Genomic DNA, 19,825 nt, shown 5'->3' with positions numbered 1-19,825 from the left:
GGTAATGGAGGGAGACCCTCATTATACAAAATTACATATAAGAGGTTGTGAGGGGAATGGGAAAATAAACAAGGAGAGAAATGAATTACAGTAGATGGGGTAGAGAGAGAAGATGGGAGGGGAGGGGAGGGGGGAATAGTAGAGGATAGGAAAGGTAGCAGAATACAACAGTTACTAATAGGGCATTATGTAAAAATGTGGATGTGTAACCGATGTGATTCTGCAATCTGTATTTGGGGTAAAATTGGGAGTTCATAACCAACTTGAATCTAATGTATGAAATATGATATGTCAAGAGCTTTGTAATGTTTTGTACAACCAATAAAAAAAAATAAAAAGACAGTTCAAAAAAATCAACAAAACAAAAAGATGTTTGAAAGAATTAACAAAGTTGATAAACACTTAGCCAAGTTAACCAAAAGAAAGGAAAAAATAAAAAACTCCAAAAGTTAAAATCTGTGAATAAGGAAATATTACCATAGACACTATTGAAATAAAGGATAATCAGAAACTATTTTGAAAATTTGTACTCTGATAAAATAGAAAATCTTGAAGAGATTGACAAATTTCTAGAGACAAATGACCTACACAAATTGAACCAGGAGGACATAGAAAATTTAAACAGGCTGATTTCAAGTAAGGAAATTTAAGCAGCCATTAAAAGCTTACCAACAAAGAACAGCCCAGGGCTGGATGGATTCTCATCAGTTCTACCATGCCTTTAAAGAACTAAAATCAATCTTCCTCAAATTATTCAAAAAAATAGAAAGGAGGGAACTCTTCTCAACACATTTTATGAAGCTACTATCACTGTGATACCATAACCAGACAAAGATTCATCACGGAAAGAAAACTTCATACCAATATCCTTGATGAATATAGACGCAAAATTCTTAATATTGGCAAGTCACATACAAAAACATATTAAAAAGATAGTATACCCATGGATCAAGTAGGTTTGATCCCAGGAATGCAAGGTTAGCTCAAAATACAGAAATCAATAAATGTAATTCATCAAATAATTGGACTTAAAGACAAGAATCACATGATTATCTCAACAGATGCAGAAAAAGCATTTGACAAAATACAGCATCCATTCATGTTTAAAATATTTTAAAAAATGAAAACATTGTCAAGGCTATATATGAAAAACCTGAGGTCAAGATCATTCTAAACAGAATAACTGAAAGCCTTCTCTCAATAAACAGGAACAAGACAGAGATTCCCACTTTCACCATTTCTTTTCAACATAGTTCTTGAAACTCTAGCCAGAGATGTTAGACAAAACATAGAAATTAAAGAGGAAAGAGAGTTCAAACTACTTTATACCTATTTGCAGATTACCTGAATTTATATTTAGAAGACTCAAAAAACTCCCCCAGAAAACTTCTTTGAAATCATAAATGAATTCAGCAAAATAGCAAGATACAAAATTTAACACCCAGAAATCAACTGCATTCCTATACTCCAATGACAGAGCAGCTGAAAGAGAATTTAGGAAAACCATCCCATTCACAATCACCTCAAAAAAAAAAAAAAAAAAAAAAAACCTTGGAAATCTAACAAAAAAAGATGAACGACCTCTACAATGAAAACTATAGAACATAAAAGAAAGAAATTGAAGAAGACCTTAGAAGATGGAAAGATCTCCCATGTTCTTCGATAGACAGAATTAATATTGTCAAAATGGCCATACTATCAAAAGTACTATACAGATTCAATGCAATTCCAATTAAAATCCCAACAACAGTCTTCATAGAAATAGGAAAAGTAATCATGAAATTCATCTGGAAAAATAAAAGACCCAGAACAGCCAAAGTAATCCTTAGCTAGAAAAGCAAAGGAGGAGGCACCACAATCTCAGATCTTAACTATTACAGAGCTATACTAACAAAAACAGCATAGTATTGGTACCAAAACAGACATGAAGACCAATGAGATGGAATAGAAGACAAAGACAAACTCACATAAATACCATTATCTCATACTAGACAAAGGTGCCACGAGCATACATTGGAGAAAAGATAGCCTCTTTACCAAATGGTGCTGAGAAAATGGAAAATCCACAGGTAGTAGAGTGAAATTTAACCCTTATCTCTCACCTGCACCAAACTCAACTCAAAGTGGATCAAGGACCTAGACATTAGACCAGAAACCCTGAGTCTACTTGAAGAAAATATAGGCCCTACACTCCAAAATTTCAGCTCAAGAACTGCCTTCCTTAACAAAACTCCTAAAGTGCAAGAAGTAATATCAATAATCAATAAATGGGATGGTATCAAACCAAAATCTTCTTCACAACATAGGAAATAATCAAGAGCACAAAGAGGGAGCCCATAGAACAGGAGAAAATCTTTGATACCTGCACCTCAGTGCCAATTTCCAGGATATATAAAGAACTCGAAAAACTTAGAACTAAAGAAAAACAACCCAGTCATGAAAAGGACAAAGGAATTGAATAGACACTTCTCAAAAAAAAAGAAATATGAATGATCAAAAAATATATAAAAAAATGTTCAAAATCTCTATCGATTAGAGAAATGCAAATTAAAACTACACTGAGATTTCATCTCACTCCAGTCAGAATGGCAATTATCAAGAATACAAGTAACAATAAATGTTGGCTAGGATGTAGGGGAAAAGGTTCACTCATACATTGCTGGTGGGACTGCAAATTGGTGCAACCAGTATGTAAAGCAGTCTGGAGATTCCTCATAAAACATGGAATAGAACCATCATTTGACCCAGCTATCCCACTCCTCGTATAAATCCTCAACATCCTACAATTACTCAGCCACATCAATGTTTATAAGCAACACAATTCACAATAGCTAAGCTATGGAGCAAACCTAGGTGCCCTTCAACAGATGAATGAATAAAGAAAACGTGGTATATATACACAATGGTATATTACTCAGCCATTAAGAAAAAAGACTTTATGATATTTTCCAGTAAATGGATGGATCTAGAGACTATCATTAAAGTGAAATAAGTTGATCTCAAAAAGCCAAAGATCACATGTTTTTGCTGATATGGAAGATAATCCACAATAGGATGGAGAAGAATAGAAATTCAGTGGATTAGACAGGGGAATGAAGGGAAGTGAGGGGGTGAGAGGAAAAGACATAGAGGAAAGACAGGGGAATGAATCTGAAATAATTTTCCTATGCACATATTATATATATATATACATCATACTGAATTCCACCATTGTACAAACACAAAAATGGGATCCTAATTAGAATAAGATATATCCCATGTTTGTACAATTATATTAAAATGAATTCTATTGTCACATATAACTAAAAATAACCAAAAAGAAAAGAAATAGGCTACTCAAGCATTAGTCTGCAACAATAAACTCCAGTTATTTCTATGTATTCATAGCTCTAATATCAACATTTTACAGTCCTACATAATGGGATTCTTAAAAGAGTAAAAACTACCTTTTGGCATAGCCCTTGAGCCTTGGGAATCCCAAATACACCTTAAAATTTTACACATACCATTTTATGTAAGAATTAGGATAATGCCTTCTCTTGCTGTCTGCCTGAATTTAGAAATTACAGCTTTCCTCAGACATACTAAATTGAAAGAACACACAAACCAGTTTCTAAGGATATATTTAGGAAGTCCTTCACAACAATTTTCTATATTTATCGTGTGTGTGTGTGTGTCTGTGTGTGTGTATTTAAATTGGGGATTTAAATTATGAAGATTCCCTAGTGAAATCTTCACCATTTTTCTTTGCATCAATATGTCTTACTGTACATACCCAGGCTGACTCTGTGTTGATTTCCATAAGTAGAAAAAGCTTGACTTATGGAGGTAAAGAAAACTCCAGATTTGAAAAGGAGGTAATCTTGCCTCACCATTTTTAGCATTATTACACTCAAGTTGGAACTATTATTGAAAGGTTCAATGTAAACTTGTATGCTGGCCTAAGAACCTAACCATTCCACAAATTCTGTGCTAGGCTCTAGTTAGTGACTCAAATAGGTAGAAGTTGCTAGTTATAGTGTAATTACTATGTTAAGCCCTGTGCATTTTGTTTATATTATACAACTTTTTCAATAAATTGTGAAGTACATAACTATCTGTATTACAAATAAAGTGCAAAAGCATAGAGAAGTAACTGTCCAAAATCAGAGTTAGTTAGACGACAATCTGCCTTTACAGAACACAGTATTTAATATTTCAAGTTCCACTGGATTGGGCAAAGGATGGGAGGGGAGGGGGCATGGGGCAGGAAAGATGGTGAAATGAGATGGACATCATTACCCTAGGTATAGACATGATTGCACAAATGGTGTGACTTTACATAGTGTACAACCAGAGAATTGAAATGTTGCGCTTTATTTGTGTACAATGAATTGAAATGCATTCTGCTGTCATGTATAACTAAGTAGAACAAATTTTTAAAAATGAAAAAAAAGAAAAAGTAAATAATTAAAAATATTTCCAAATTCCAAGTAATTTACAAAGTAATATATGATTGAGAATTAAGAACTTTGGTGAATAAAGCGACTATATTTAATCAGTTTTTAGAGCTTACAAATATAACTCATGCATTGGAGCAATGTTCTAACCAAAAATTGCCTAGTATTTTTACCTATATTAATCATTGGACTCTACTATTATGACTTTTCCTGGTTACTTCCAAACAAGATCATTTTTCCAAATAATAATCAGGAGAAACAGATTTACTTTACCACCACTACTGCTTTTCAGAAGGAACTGCATGGCAGTTCCAGACAGCTGCAATGAATATTTTTTCCCAAGGTTTTTAGGAGACATTTGTTTCCATACACAAATTATGATACCTTTATTTGAAATCCAGTTTTATGATATTCCACTCTATTCCAAGAATTCAGAATTCTGGATACAAAGTATTAACTAAAAAAAAAAACTAATTCTAAATCTAGTGATTCCAATTCTAAATATAGTAGTTTACCTCCAATTTAAATTTATAGAATTCTAAGAGCAAATCATATCACATCAACCTTTCTCCAAATTGTTAATTATTTCAAGAAATTTTAAAAATATATTCTTATTCTTTATGCTGGGTTGGCTGTATCTTGAGAGCAAAATCTTTGATGTGTTGTATTTCTTTCAAGGTCAAAATGAAGTAATTCTTAGGAATTTAAGATACATTTTTTACTGATAAACTGAATTTCTCTTACTAGCTGTTTTCTTTGGGGTAGAGGAGTTACGATGTTATCTTTTGGTAACAAATTATATCAAAGGAAGGAACAGCCTTTAACAGACTTATTTTCCCCTAAAAGTCTGGGAAATATGTCTCTTTGAATAAAGAAAACTTAATATTGAAGTCGTCTAAGGTAAATGAGAATTTTCTTATTATGATTGCACTGACTCTTTAGATGTTTATTCCTGAAAGATTCCGTTACATTAGAATGTGTGGTTCCATGAAACAATGAAGCAAACTATCTTTTAACACTACAGACATCAAAATTACAGTGAAAATTGCAATCTTTTCTATGCTTAGACAACTTATCCTTAAGAATCTACTGTTATTACTTTCCTTCTCTAGGAATAAAATAATAGGAAAACTAAGAAAATTACCTTTTTTGTTTTACAAACTAACTATCAGTTTTTACATTTTCCACTAGATTAAAACTTTTGTCTGATCATTTTTTATTTCTAATACTATATCAGTAGTCCTGTTATATAACCAAAAAAATAGAATGGGATTTGCTATTATTATGAAACTTTAGTTTTTGTATTTAAAATATGTACAAAAGAGTAAAATTTTATTTGCTGCTCCTTTTGTTTTTACCATTACTAGAGCCACTAGATGAACTAGAAGTGCTGTATCCTGGTGCTGAGTCCGGGAAGTTGAGCGCTAATACTTTAATTGAAGTCTGAGAAGGAGAAATATTTGTGGAACTTGAAGCTGACCTAAAAAAAAATTATAAATTTAATGTAAATTTCATAGCTGACCTGAAAAAAAATACTGTAAGTTTAGTCCAAAACACTGATAAATTTTTTAAAAGTATGACTATTAACAGATATCAAAAAACAATTTAGAAAATGATGAACATAGATTCAATTAATAGATAAATATGTTTCTATGTGAGAAAAATGTTTTCAACTTGCTATAATTTATATCCCCCAAAAGCTTATGTGTAAAGGCTTTGTGCCCGATGCAATGATTTTTGAGAGGTGAGGCTTTGGGGAAGTAATTGGATCATGAGGTTTCTGACCTCATCAGTGAATTAATCCATTGAAGGATTCATACCGAATGGACTACTGAGAGGTGACAGAAAGTATAGGAAGTAGAAACTAATTAATGAGATTGGGTTCTTAGTAGATATGTACCCTTGGATAATATATCTAGTCCCCAGCCCCTTGTTTTCTCTGCTTCCTAGCCTTTGTGAGGTGAGCAGCTCTGTTCCACCACACCTTCATCACCATGATACTGTGCCTTGCCACAGCCAACTACCAACTACACCTCTGAAACCAGAAGCAAACATAAATCTTTCCTTCTTTAAGTTGTTTTACTTGGGTATTCTGTCACAGCAATGAAAACCTGACTTAGCACACAAATATAATCAATTTCTTAGAGTTAGAAGTATTAAAGGCTTTCAAGATGGTAACAAAACAGGGGCAAGATTTTGCTTCTGAGAAAAGCAATCAAAATTATAGCTTACATAATAATTCAAGAGGAAAAGGAGAGGCATGTTGATAGAAAATTGGGATCATTTGAAAAAATAGCTATGCAACTGAAATGATAGCTTTTTAAAATATATTTTATGAAAGTACAGGGAAACACAAGTAACTATTTAATATATTTATATAGAAGCCAATTTTTTAAATTTATTCTTTAGTTTTAGGTGGACACAATATCTTTATTTTATTTTTATGTGGTGTTGAGGATCGAACCCAGTGCCTCACACATGCTAGGTGAGCGCTCTACCACTGAGCCACAACTCCAGCCCCTAGAAGCCAAGTTTTCATACTTAAAATATATTTTAGGAGCTCCCTTTTTCTTGAAATCTCTACATGGACAATAGAAAGTAATAAGTAGCTGCTGACTATAGGAGATTGGAAATTCTAAAATGGGGATCAACAATAATTCTTTTTTTGCCAACAAAGCCCAAGAGAATTGATTAAGCATCCCCAGTGATAGAATTCTAAATAACAATAAATGGCAGAAGGGAAAAATAGTTTCCTTTTTATCAGAACAAAGTATCAAATAAATTCTAATTATGTACAATTTCACTAATGCAGTTTTATTCACAAATTTGATGTGTCCTTTTATGGCTTAAATATTTCCCCAACTTGGGGTCCATCCCAGTGCTAGCTGTAACTCCCAAATTTCATCCTACTAAAATAATTGTCAGTCACAGCCCATGTGTTGTAATAGGAATGGTGACAGTAGAAGTCAGAAGGGAATTCTTGCTTTACTGCCTTTTTCTACATGTAGCCTGTGTAATGTTGGCATAATGAGGTAGCTGAGGGTGAGGAGAGCATTGGAGTGCACTGGCTCATCCACCAGCTGTGGTGACATGGAAGGGGCTAGATGCACTCAGGGTAGCAGCTATGAGAGTTAGGATGTTTTATTAGCCTTTTACTTACCTTACTGACACCAGGGAAGTCTGTGAAGGAGATCTAGAACTCTGGCGACTGCTTTTTGGACCAGCTGTGGGTAGTTCTAACCCATTCTGGAAAAATATTTAACAGTAATCAATAGTCCTACTAATGATTATTTTAGAAAAAACATATTCTAATTAGATTTTGCTGTATGATGGATATTAAAATTTTTTATTTTCATGGAGCATAGCATACTTAGCATGTACAAAGAGGTTCAATACTTAGTACCACAGAAAGAACAAAGAAAAAAATTTACTTATTAGAGAGTACTTTATTATTACCTGTTCAAAGTATTTTTTAAGAATAAGTTTGATTTCAGCATTTTCTTCTATGACATCAACTAACATTTCATCAATGACCTTGTGAAACTCCCTCACTTCCCGAAGTTTAATGTCTTGTTCTTCTAAAGTTTCATCTTTTGTTTCTTTCAAAAGACGAATTTCTTTGGTGAGTTTTCCACACTGTTGGTAAATAATAATTAATTATTAGATAAACAGATTTTTACAACAAATTTTAGGGATAAAGTAGAATTGGGGCTTACCATTTAAGACTTAAAAAAACTATTATAAGTAAATTTTGAAAAAAATATAAATACCTGTTTAGTTACTCTCTCAAATTTTGGCTTCTGATCCTCAATGTCTCTACGTAGTTGAAATGAATAAGCTTGCTTCTCTGATAATTTTTCCTGAACATTATTTGCTAAATGTTCTATAACTTCTAAAGTGTTTTTCATGCTCTGCAAAAATAAGTAACACACTTATTGGCTAGAACAGAAACTGACATTGCTTCTCATTTGTCAAGTATTAATTTTAATTCATTAATTTTTGTATATGATACATATCTAATCTATCGATGCCTAAGTATAATGGTCTTTTGGGTTAAATTTTCTACGTAATTCCACTGGAAAGTATTTTCATGGTACTTGGAATAATCAATAATATAAATAACTATTGTAATCAGGCAATTTTAAAGGTTCACAATTTATATTATTTGTTCCAGCTTTCTTTCTTTTTTTTTCTGTATTTAGTTGAGTTTATTGGGATAAGTATGTGGATTAGTAAATTATCCAGAAGAACTAAAATGACATTTACATTCATTTTTTACCATATCAAATTTTTTTAGTTTTATTGATTCTATTTTTTAAATACATGACAGCAGAATGCATTACAGCTCTTATTACACATATAGAGTACAATTTTTCATATCTTTGTATATAGAATTTGTTCATGCCAATTCATACCTTTATACATGTACTTTGTTTTTGTTTATTTTTTTGCATTACAATTCTTATTATACATATATACCACAATTTTTCATATCTCTGTTATATATAAAGTATGTTGACACCCAATTCGAGTCTTCATACATGTACTTATTTTTTGTTTCTTTTCACGTTAATGAGTATTAAACCCAGGGCCTCATGAATGCTAGGCAAAGTGATTTACTTTAGTAACTACTTAATGCTATTTTATTTTTATCTTTTAAATGTCAAGGAGCAATCTTAATGTGAACACTAAGGAATTAGTCAGTGGATAGATCATAATTGGCTAGCTATGACCCATCAACAAATAACAAATGTCAATGCTTCACATTGGAATTTTAACTGATTTACTGAATATTTTACTTTTATATCTTACTGTCTACTTCCCTAAAGATGTACAAAAACTCTATTATTTGTGCAAGATCAAGAAAATAGAAGTAGTAATAATGATAGTTGACTTTTATTAAGATACTTCAGATACTAAAGGTACTATAGAATTTACCTGGATATCTTCTTGAAGTTCTCTTATTTGTCTTTGCTTATATCTGTGTTTTTCATCAGCAGCTCTTTTCTGTTCTTCTAGTTGAATTTTTAACTCATATTCATCACCTAAAATTTGGAAAATTTTTAGCTAAAATTTTCAACTTACTATGAGGAAGAAGTCTCAAAATATTACAGATAAGAAATTTCTAAGATGTCTTCTTATAAAAGGTTAAATTCCTTGTATCTACTTAAAGAAAGACAATGTGAGCATGTAGTAGCCATTTCTTGTTTGGTCAACACACAGCAGCAATATACAATTTTTTCAGATTTGAGATTAATTCTCCATAGAAATAACATGTCATATACCAACAGAACCAATAAAGAAAACAACATCTTAACAGACCAATTACAAAAAAGGGGGGGGGGAGGGTGATTGATTTTTCCTACTTAATCAAACACAGTATATTTTTGTTCTCCATGTCTCATAACATTCTTCTGGTTAAAATAAAATAAATAACTTAAAAACAATATACTATAGAGACACAGCCACATCAATGTTTATAGTGGCACAATTCACAATAGCTAAACTGTAGAACCAACCTAGATGCCCTGCAGTAGATGAATGGGTAAAGAAAATGTCGTATATATACACAATGGAATATTACTTAGCGTTAAAAGAGAATAAAATCATGACATTTGCAGGTAAATGGATGGAGTTGAAGAATATAATGCTAAGTGAAGTTAGCCAATCCCAGAAAACCAAATGCAGAATATTTTCTCTAATATAAGGAGGCTGATTCATAGTGGGGTTGGGAGGGGGAGCATGAGAAGATTAGACAAACTGTAGATAGGGCAAAGAGGAGGGAAGGGAAGGGAGGGGGCATTGGGGTAGGAAAGATGGTCAATGAGATGGATATCATTACCCTATGCACATGTACAAAGACATAAATTGTGTGACTCTGATTTGTATGCAACCAGAGATATGAAAAAATGTGCTCTATATGTGTAATATGAATTGTAATACATTCTTCTGTCATATATGACAAATTATAAATAAAATAATTATATATACTTAATTGTACATATTTTAATAACTCCTACATACTAGATGGCGTCACTTTTTTAAAAGATTGTTTGTAATTGTTATTGCAGCTCTTGAGTACTTGCAAGGTGTTTTCCAGAGCATAGATTTCTTTTTCAGCTTTATTGATCTTAGCATCCAAACTGTCACCTTCCCTTTGAAGTTCTTCTTTTTCTTGAGCAGCCTATAAAGTATAGAAGAGAACTAGTTAAGTAAAGGTATTTATCAGGGAGAAAAAGTCTTGTCCTTGCAGCAGAAAATAGTTAATGAACAACAACATAAGTTTACCTTAGTACCTACACATGGGACCAGGCATTTATTTATTGCACTTGATTTAGAGTAAAAGACCAAGTCCTCAGGCCTTAAAATATGGCATACAGGATACAAAACCATGATGGAAATATAATAATTAACCAAAGCTTACCTAAAACTGTCTGACAAAAAGTTAAGCATATGTAAATCCCACTGAAAACAGAAATAAGACTCACTAGAGAGAGAACAGAAACTCAGTATTCTTAATAAATGAATTCAGCAAAGTAGCAGGATATAAATTAATACCCATAAATCAAATGCATTTCTTTACCTCAGAGATGAACATTCAGAAAGAGAATTTAGGAAAACTACCCCATTCACAATAGTCTCCAAAAAAATTAAAAAAAAAAAAATACTTGGGAATCAAAGAAAAGAGGTCAAAGACCTATCCAATGAAAACTACAGAACACCAAAGAAAGACATTAAAGAAGACTCTAGAAGATGAAAAGACCCATGTTCTTGGATAGGAAGAATTAATATTGTCAAAATGGCCATATTACCAAAAGCTTTATACAGATTTAATGCAATTTCAATTAAAATCTCAACAACATTCCTCACAGAAATAGAAAAAGCAATCATAAAATTCATTTGGAAAAATAAGAGACCCAGAATAGCTAAAGTAATCCTTAGTAAGAATAGTGAAGCAGGAGGCATCACAATATCAGACCTTAAACTATACTATAGAGCTATAGTAACAAAAACAGCATGGTATTAGCACCAAAATAGTCACATAGACCAAAGGTAAAGAATAGAAGACACAGAGACAAACCAACGTAAATACATTTATCTCATACTAGACAAAGGCGCCAAAAACATACATTGGTGAAAAGATAGCCTCTTCAACAAATGGTGCTGAGAAAACTGTAAATCCATATGCAGCAAAATGAAATTAAACCACTATCTCTCATCAAGCACAAAACTGAACTCAAAGTGGATCAAGGACCCAGGAATTAGACCAGAGTCCTTGCATTTAATAGAGGAATAGTAGGCCCAAATCTTCATCACATCAGATGAGGCCTGAACTTCCTTAACAAGACTCCTAAAGCTTACGAAATAAAATCAATAAATTGGATGAATTCAAGCTAAAAATCTTCTTATCAGAAAATGAAACAATCAATAATGTGAAGAGAGAGCCCACAGAGTAGGAAAACATCTTTACTACATGCACATCAGTTATAGCATTAATTTCCAGGATATATAAAGAACTCGAAATCAATAAACAGGCTGAGGAACTGAACAGACCCTTCTCAGAAGATATACAATCAATCAACAAATACATGAAAAAATATTCAACTTCTCTAGTAATTAGAGAAATGAAAATCAAAACTACTCGAAGACTTCATCTCACTCCATTCAGAATGGCAATTATCAAGAATAGAAGCAACAATAAGTGCTGGAGAGGAAGTGGGGGGGAGGTACACTCAGATATTTCTAGTAGCACTGCACATGGGTGCAACCACTATGAAAAGCAGTATGGAGACACTTCAGAAAACTTGAAATGTAACCACTATTTGACCCAGCTATTCCACTCCTCGGTCTATAACCAAAGGACTTAAAATCAGCATACTATAGTGACGCAGCCATATCAATGTTCATAGCAGCTCAATTCACAATAGCTAAACTGTGGAACCAACCTAGATGCCCTTCAATAGATGAATGGATGAAAAAACTAAGATATATATACACAATGGAATATTACTCAGCATTAAAAGAGAATAAAATTATGGCATTTGTAGGTAAATGGATGGTATTGGAGGCATCATGCTAAGCAAAGTAAGACAATCCCAAAAAATCCAAAGGCCAATGTTCTCTGATAAGTGGATGCTGATCTATAATGGGGGAGTGGGGCATGAGAAGAATGGACGAACTTTGATTGGGCAAAGGGGAGTGAGGGGAAGGGAGCGGAGGGGGCTTGGGGGCAGGAAAGATGGTGGAAAGAGATGGACATCACTACCCTAGATACATGTATGACTGCACATGTTGGTGTGACTATATATACATCATGTACAACCAGAGAAATTAAAAGTTGTTCTGCAATTGTGTACAATGAATTGAAATGCATTCTGCTGTCATATATAACTAATTAGAACAAATTTTAAAAATAGAAACTCAGTATTAAATCAGAAGAATGTTTTTGGCCTCAAAGAGCTTCAGGAACAGTTTCTCATTTCAAATCTTTTGAAGGAATAAAAGATGAACCAGGTATATCCAGGGAAATAACCTCCTCTGTTTGTTTTGTCATAATTTTAAAATAACTATTTAAAAAATAGAGATTATTTTGATAAATACATAGAAAACATGAAGTTTATAACTTGCTAAAAACTAAAATTTCCTTTGAGTAGACATATTACAGTGTATTCCTATTAGGGTAACTATGCCACTGGGCTATACTCTGTACAGTTCAAAGAATGTCTCTGATTAAAGGGTCACAAAAACATATACACTGAAAATTCTATTTTTAGTCAAAATTAAAAATCAATATTTTAATTCAATCCCTAGATATATGTATTTAAACCAGATGTAGTCAATGAGAAAGAAAGTCTTATTAGTAATGCTTCAAGTCTTAACAGTTTCATTGGTATTTGTTGCATTATGCTTCAAAACATGAGTTACACATATTTTTGTAACAAATATTATAATTTTTAAAAGCCACAAAGAAATGATAAATGCTTGAGGAGACAGATACACTCACCCTGATTTGAACGTTATACAATGTACACATATATGGAAACGTCACCCAAAAGCCCATAGGTATGTACAATTTTTATGTGTCAAAGCTCAGAAAAAAGAAAGATAAAAGTTGCTATATATGTTATATCTAATCCCTTTGTGTCTAGAATTGACATCTATTTTTACTTGAAATATAGTTTAGTGGAAGAGCTGGAATGATTCAAAACATGGATTTTAACTGTGGATTGACTACCAGTGAGTTCAGTGACATCAGTAATTCATATTTCTTCTTTGAGCTTGATTTCATTTTTCAAATGAAGGAGTTAAATTTGTTCATCCTATACAAATTCCTGCTCTAATTTCATGTATACCTTGAAATTCTAAAGTTTCTCCATCTGCTTCTAAATTGAAGATTATATAATGTTTATTTTTATTTGGGGTTAGAAAAGTTGGTATTTGGAATTTTTAATAGCTTTCTAACATTTCAAAGCATTTTCAAGTACCTTAGAGTTGGACAATTTCACTAGATTATGGTCATAACTATACTTATAAAGACTAAGAGAAACTTTCAGATAAGATTTTAAAGATACCAGTTCTTCACTGGTTATTGATTATATTTTTCAGTCTGGTTTTTAAAAGTCAGATACTGTGAGATGCTACCATTGATAAAAGAAAAACAAAATCATGTATGCTCCATAGACCAGAGGCTACTACTATAAGACCAAAAACAGGGACTCTGAGTTGAACTGTGTCTGGGAAAAAGACATGTGACCTTATTTGTAAACAGAGTCTTTGTAGATATAGTCACAATGAGGTCATTAGGGTTGGTCTTAATCCAATATAACTGATATTCCTACAAAATGAGAAACTTGAACATATACCAACAGAGGGAAGACTGCATGGAGACATAGGAAGAACACCATGTGAAGATGAAGGTACACCTTCGCAAGCCAAGGAACACCAAAGATTGCCAGTAAACCAGAAGAGGAGAGAGGCATAGAACAGATCCTCCCTCCTAGCCCTTAGAATGAACCAACCTTGATAACACCTTCCTCTTGGACTTCTAGACTCAGGAGTATGAAACAAATTATTGTTGTTCACAATATCTACTTTGTGGCCTTGTTATGGAAGCCCTAAGAAACTAACAAGAGGGTCAAAAAAATTTTAAAGTAAAGGGCCAGATAGTAAATATTTTAATGTTTTGGGCCATTCCGCCTATGCTGAAACTACTTACCTGCCATTGTAGCAGGAGAGCAGCCATAGACAACACACAAATGAATAAGTGTATTATTGTGTCTCATAATACTAATTTACAAAACAGGCAGCAAGCAGCATTTGACTGGGGCCTGGTTTGCTGACCCCTGGCTTACAACACGCAGAAAACAGAACAGTTGCTAACACTGTAACCAAATTCCTCTTACCCAAATTTATAAACATACGAATATGCTCCACCAAGAAAGATCCTTTTGTGGAGAATTGTAAGGATAAGAAAAAGAGAAAGCTCTTGAATTGACTATATTTTAACCTTAAATCTATTAAAAAAAAAAAACAGTGGCTCTGAAAAATGGAATCATTTTGAAAAATAAAAATTAAGTTCTAATTGGCAAATTTGTTTTTCCTAGTGAAACTGTTAAAATATTATTTTCCAAAGGTTAAAAGTTATTCTCATACAAATATAAAACAAAAAAGCACAGTTGTGTTTCCACTAGCCAAAATTCATTTACATTGTTAGCAAAAAGAATCATTTGTGTTACTCTCAGTTATCTACAAGTTCATATCTATCCCCATGGAAGGATAGATAAAATAATTAGTCAACATGAAGTCAAAGGTGTTCACTCCTTTTCAATCAGATAATCCCTGAAGGGCCTGCTAAGAAATGCCAAGTACTTGGTGTCACCATGTAATGGTGTCATGGCACCCAGTGACTGTTTGTCTCCATTTTCATGCCATGGATAATTTTTCCTGATAAAAGTTAGACTGAATTTAGTTATGAGGGAGATATAGAAGGGCTTGACAGCCAGGGCAAGACCATGAGTAAGGAGGTTGGAGGCAAAGTCAGAACAAAGGAGCATGGAGTGGGTCTTCTAATGTGGTCAACTTCCTGGTTGATGAAAGTGCTTGTGGACAAAAGTGGAGGACCCAATCAGAGAGACACTTTCGTACTCATGCTCCTAAGTGGGATCCAAGAGTAAAATACATGGACAGAGGGGGCACCAACCAATAATAGTGTGAAGCACATGGACAGGGGAGGACATCAGAAAAGGAGGAAATTCCAGAGACCATAAAAAGAACAAGCCAAAACTCTCCCTGGATTCCTAGCTCTGGGGCCCCTTCTCTTCAGAGAAATCTATCCCTATATCTCTTTAGTCTTTGCAAAAAATCTACTTCTTGCTTGCTCTCCCTGTGTCCTCTTCTTCAAGTCTTTGCTGAATAGAGACAACAACCCAGCATCCCCAGACAGTAACAGTTCTAAAGAAATAAAGGCTCATTTTTTATATATGTGAGACATGTGAAGTATTGTTAGTAAAAATTTTAAACATATTATACAATTAAAAACAGAAATAACTATGTGACAAGCTATGGATCCCAGAGAAGATGGAAGGAAAAGAAGTATGGTATCAGTCAATTGAGGGTAACTGATAGCCTCAAATTACTTAACATGTTATATGATATTTGTCCATCACTGTCACTGTGAATAGAAGCATAATTTTTCCCTCACTAAAAATATTTTGCCTGTTTTCCTGAGTAGATGAATCAGCATCATCACAGCAATAACAATAATAATAGCTAATATTTGAGTGTCATCTTGTGCCAAGCACTATCCTGAGAGCTTTGCATATATTTTCTCACATACTTTTTCCAACAAAAGTAACAATATTATCATCCTCATTTTGCAAGTGAGAAAACAGGCCTTAAAGGGTCATACAACTTATTCAAGATCACTACTTACTTAGAGACAAAAGCAGGATATGGACAGAGGCATTATTAACACCAGTATATGTAAGTAACTCACCGCAGCCCTTGTTGTTAGAGAAGAATAACTGGAATTGCAACATTTACCTTCTACCCACAGCTAACTAATTAGAGATTACCCCTCACAATATGAGACCCTTTAAAATATGGGAGGAGGAGTATCTTGTTACTATTAGGCAGAAGTCTGATGTTATAACAAAGATTTGAGAATTAGCACTGATTTCCCATAGGTTAATTTCCAAAGGTTACAAGTTAGGCAAGCCACACTCGATGTATGTGTTAGGGGAAAACTTGAAGAAAGGCTATAGAAGAAAACTTGGTTGCTGAAGGAAATATGTAGAAGTTGAAGACAGCATCCACAGGACCATTCTCTGAAGGTGTGAATTGAGAGTACCTCTATCCATGAGTCAAAGTTACAATTTTAGTCCTTTCTTAAAGTGTATTGAGTAATTTCCCAAACCTTTTTATAAAGAAATTCACATCTATCCAGGGTATTTTCTACATGGAAAAGATGAATGTAGCAGTATACAGGAACAAAATTACATTCAATTCCTGATCAGTTCTGGAGTTCTCTCTTATGAGTTCTTAGGTTAAGATAACCAGACAATTCTCAAACATCACAAAAGAAAAAGCAGTTTCACTGGGTACAGTGGTGCATGCCTGTAATCCCAGCAGCTTGAGAGGCTGAGGCAGGAGGATTGAAAGTTCAAAGCCAGCCTTAGCAAGGTCCTAAGCAACTTAGTGAGATTTTATATATATATATATATATATATATAAAAACTGGATGGGGATGTGGCTCAGTGATTAAGCACCCTGGTTTAAAAACAAAAGAGAGAGAGAGAGAGAGATAAAAAACAGTTTTACCTGATATGTCTGTATCCTGTACAGTAAGAGAGAAAGGGAGCAGCCCTCTTCCTCTCTGGACAACTGCTTACCAGGACTGCAAACGTAAACTGGAGTTTAAGATTCAGAGGTGGTATAGCTCCCACAAAATGCTAAGGTCCAGCGTATGGCATATAATAGGTGGCCATAGTGAAAGAAAGCCTTAAGGTATTGAACAGTTTGTCACATGCATGCTTAAGGCACCCAGAATGATGATATATGTCTTAGAGTAAAACAGATTATGAGTCTTGACTAGACGAGGGAAAATGACACAATAAAAATGACAGCAAAAATGATGGTTAAAGAATGGTCAACTTAGAATGACCTGAACTCAAAAGAGGAAGTTAGCAGTAGGCTTTGGGATCCAGAGGGCATGCTTGGATCTCAGGGATTGGTGATATATATAGAACTGATAATGCTTCATTATCTCCATCTAGCAACTAATGTTTTGGATGTTATTAATGCATTAGCTAATGACCCTAACTAAGTAAAATAGTTGCTATTGTTTCATGGAAAACATTTGCTCTTTTGGGTTCATTTAAACCCAGAAGATTACTGTGAGTGAGTTAACAAAGAAAGGATACTTCTTACTCTCACATCTGTAAATCAATTAAGATTACCTTTATTACATAATAGGTCTGTGTTTTCTCCTCTTCTCCCTCAGGAGGCATCATAACAACAGTAAGAATTTCATATCTATTCTTCAGCTTGTTGATTTTACTTAGTCGCTCATGAAACTCAGCGCTAATATAAAGAGAAAAAAAAATAAAGGACAGTCATGAGTTCTTTCTGATGACATTTGGATTTATGTTATTATCGAACTCAAGCAGGTCAAATGTGTTCTCATTTTTTAATTTAATAATTTAGAGTTTATCTACTTGAAAGCTAACAAGTTAGCATGCCATGATTTCATGGATGCTGTCAGAAGACATGAGATTCCTATGGCATAAACAAAGGACTTATAAATTATTACTCATGGTACAGCAAGTAATATGTATGAGTTTCCTGTTTGCAAAGGTTCCCCTTGCTTCTCCCCATTCCCCTGTCCCACAATGGGAAGGAGATGCTCAGGTGAAGGCAGTTGGTAGGTTTGTGTCATCGCTGAGGAAGTATAGGCAACCCAAATATCTTCTAACAGAAAATAAACAAGTATGCCTAACTGTTCCTCCATAGTGAAATACTACCTCTTCCTCTGAGGCTGTTTGCTATTCAAATATCTTTGAAAAGATAATCCAGAACAGGGCAGAAAATACCTCCCCTTGCAACGCATGCAGAAATATGAGAAGCTCACAGAGAATTGTCTCCTAACATTCAGATTCAAATTCTTAAATTGGTACTTTTTCCTTTTATTACAATAAATTTATATTTTATAAGCTATTTTTTAGAAGTTATTTTATAATAATACTAGTAGTGCTAATATACTCATGGCAATATGGAGGGTGAGTCATTTACCTGCAACAATCTCATGAAAGTTAAGACACAAAACCATGATGAAAAAAAATCTTCAACCTACCAGTTTTCTGCCCCAAGAGAAAACTGACGGAAAAATATATTTAGTTAAAGATTTTCTTATTTTTAATTGTCACTATTTTTTTATCAGAAAAAAAAATTTGCCCATCCTTCAGGTGATCATAAACGGAAGCTAGCCTTCAAGCTTAAGATGGCAGACTGAGCAGAAGTTTATCTGTTCTCTTTCCTGAGATGAAGAAGTTTTTTTAAGCCATAATATCTCTAGAAACAAGAAAGACACAAATATTTTCACAAATTCATAGGAAAATGGAAAACAGATATGATAAGAGTGATAGAAAAAGACAGATGCTCATGGAAGATTACTGAGGCAGCAAAAACTATTTTCTACCAAAGAAGTCTGAAGAAAACCCAAACTTAAGAATAATAAATCAAAAGAGTAAAATTGATTTGTGAGCTACCATCAATAGGTAGTTAATAAAAGAATCTTCATCGAACATCTGGGTCATTTCCCCCAATACCCTGGGTATACAGAGATGTTGACAGGGATGGTCTCTACTCTGATGATGACTGACAGATTGCCACAGTAGCATATATGTTGGTGCTAGAGAGAGAAGTAAAGAGAGAACATGAAGTAATTCTGAGTTTTACAACAGTGGAAGTAAATGAAAAAGAAAGGCAGTTCTGCTTAGCAATATAATGAAGTCTACTTCATTCAAAATAAATACATTCTAACTGTTGGTAACAATGGAAGTCCTGATTCTGCCTAGTAACAATTTGTGCTCCTTAGGGGACAAACTAGCTAAGAGCCTAAAACCAGGCTCCCATTTGGTGGACAGATCTGTTGAAGAAAGAGATCTACTTAGCTACAGATAAAACCCTTGCCAACTACCTATCCCAATATCCACTAATTATTAATTAAGTATTTATTAGAAAATATTGATAGAAAACCAAGGATCATCAGACATTCATGAAATGCTAACAGAATGAATTAAATGAACAAAGAAAAACAAATCCTGGGAGACAGATAATACATAGAATATAACTCTCAAAGTATTCTAATTAGTATTCTCTAAAATATG

General features: G+C 33.5%; 1 protein-coding gene across 2 annotated transcripts in view; it reads right to left on the bottom strand.

Annotated features, from left to right (window-relative positions):
* Nucleotides 1–5,056: 5,056 nt before the first annotated feature.
* Nucleotides 5,057–19,825, bottom strand: part of Ccdc39 (coiled-coil domain containing 39) — a 57,683-nt gene continuing 42,914 nt past the window's right edge. For both annotated transcript variants that reach the window (XM_048814226.1, XM_048814227.1), the window contains 7 exons: nucleotides 17,897–18,020; nucleotides 10,464–10,623; nucleotides 9,378–9,484; nucleotides 8,210–8,350; nucleotides 7,896–8,075; nucleotides 7,600–7,685; nucleotides 5,057–5,919 (listed from right to left, as the gene is read on the bottom strand). In XM_048814226.1, the coding sequence (XP_048670183.1) occupies nucleotides 5,772–5,919; nucleotides 7,600–7,685; nucleotides 7,896–8,075; nucleotides 8,210–8,350; nucleotides 9,378–9,484; nucleotides 10,464–10,623; nucleotides 17,897–18,020 (946 nt within the window). In that variant the 3' untranslated portion in view covers nucleotides 5,057–5,771. The remainder of the gene's footprint in view (nucleotides 5,920–7,599; nucleotides 7,686–7,895; nucleotides 8,076–8,209; nucleotides 8,351–9,377; nucleotides 9,485–10,463; nucleotides 10,624–17,896; nucleotides 18,021–19,825) is intronic.

This window comes from Marmota marmota, unplaced genomic scaffold, assembly GCF_001458135.2.
Source record: "Marmota marmota marmota unplaced genomic scaffold, marMar, whole genome shotgun sequence".
NCBI lineage: Eukaryota > Metazoa > Chordata > Mammalia > Rodentia > Sciuridae > Marmota > Marmota marmota.
This window is presented reverse-complemented; position numbering and strand designations above follow the sequence as displayed.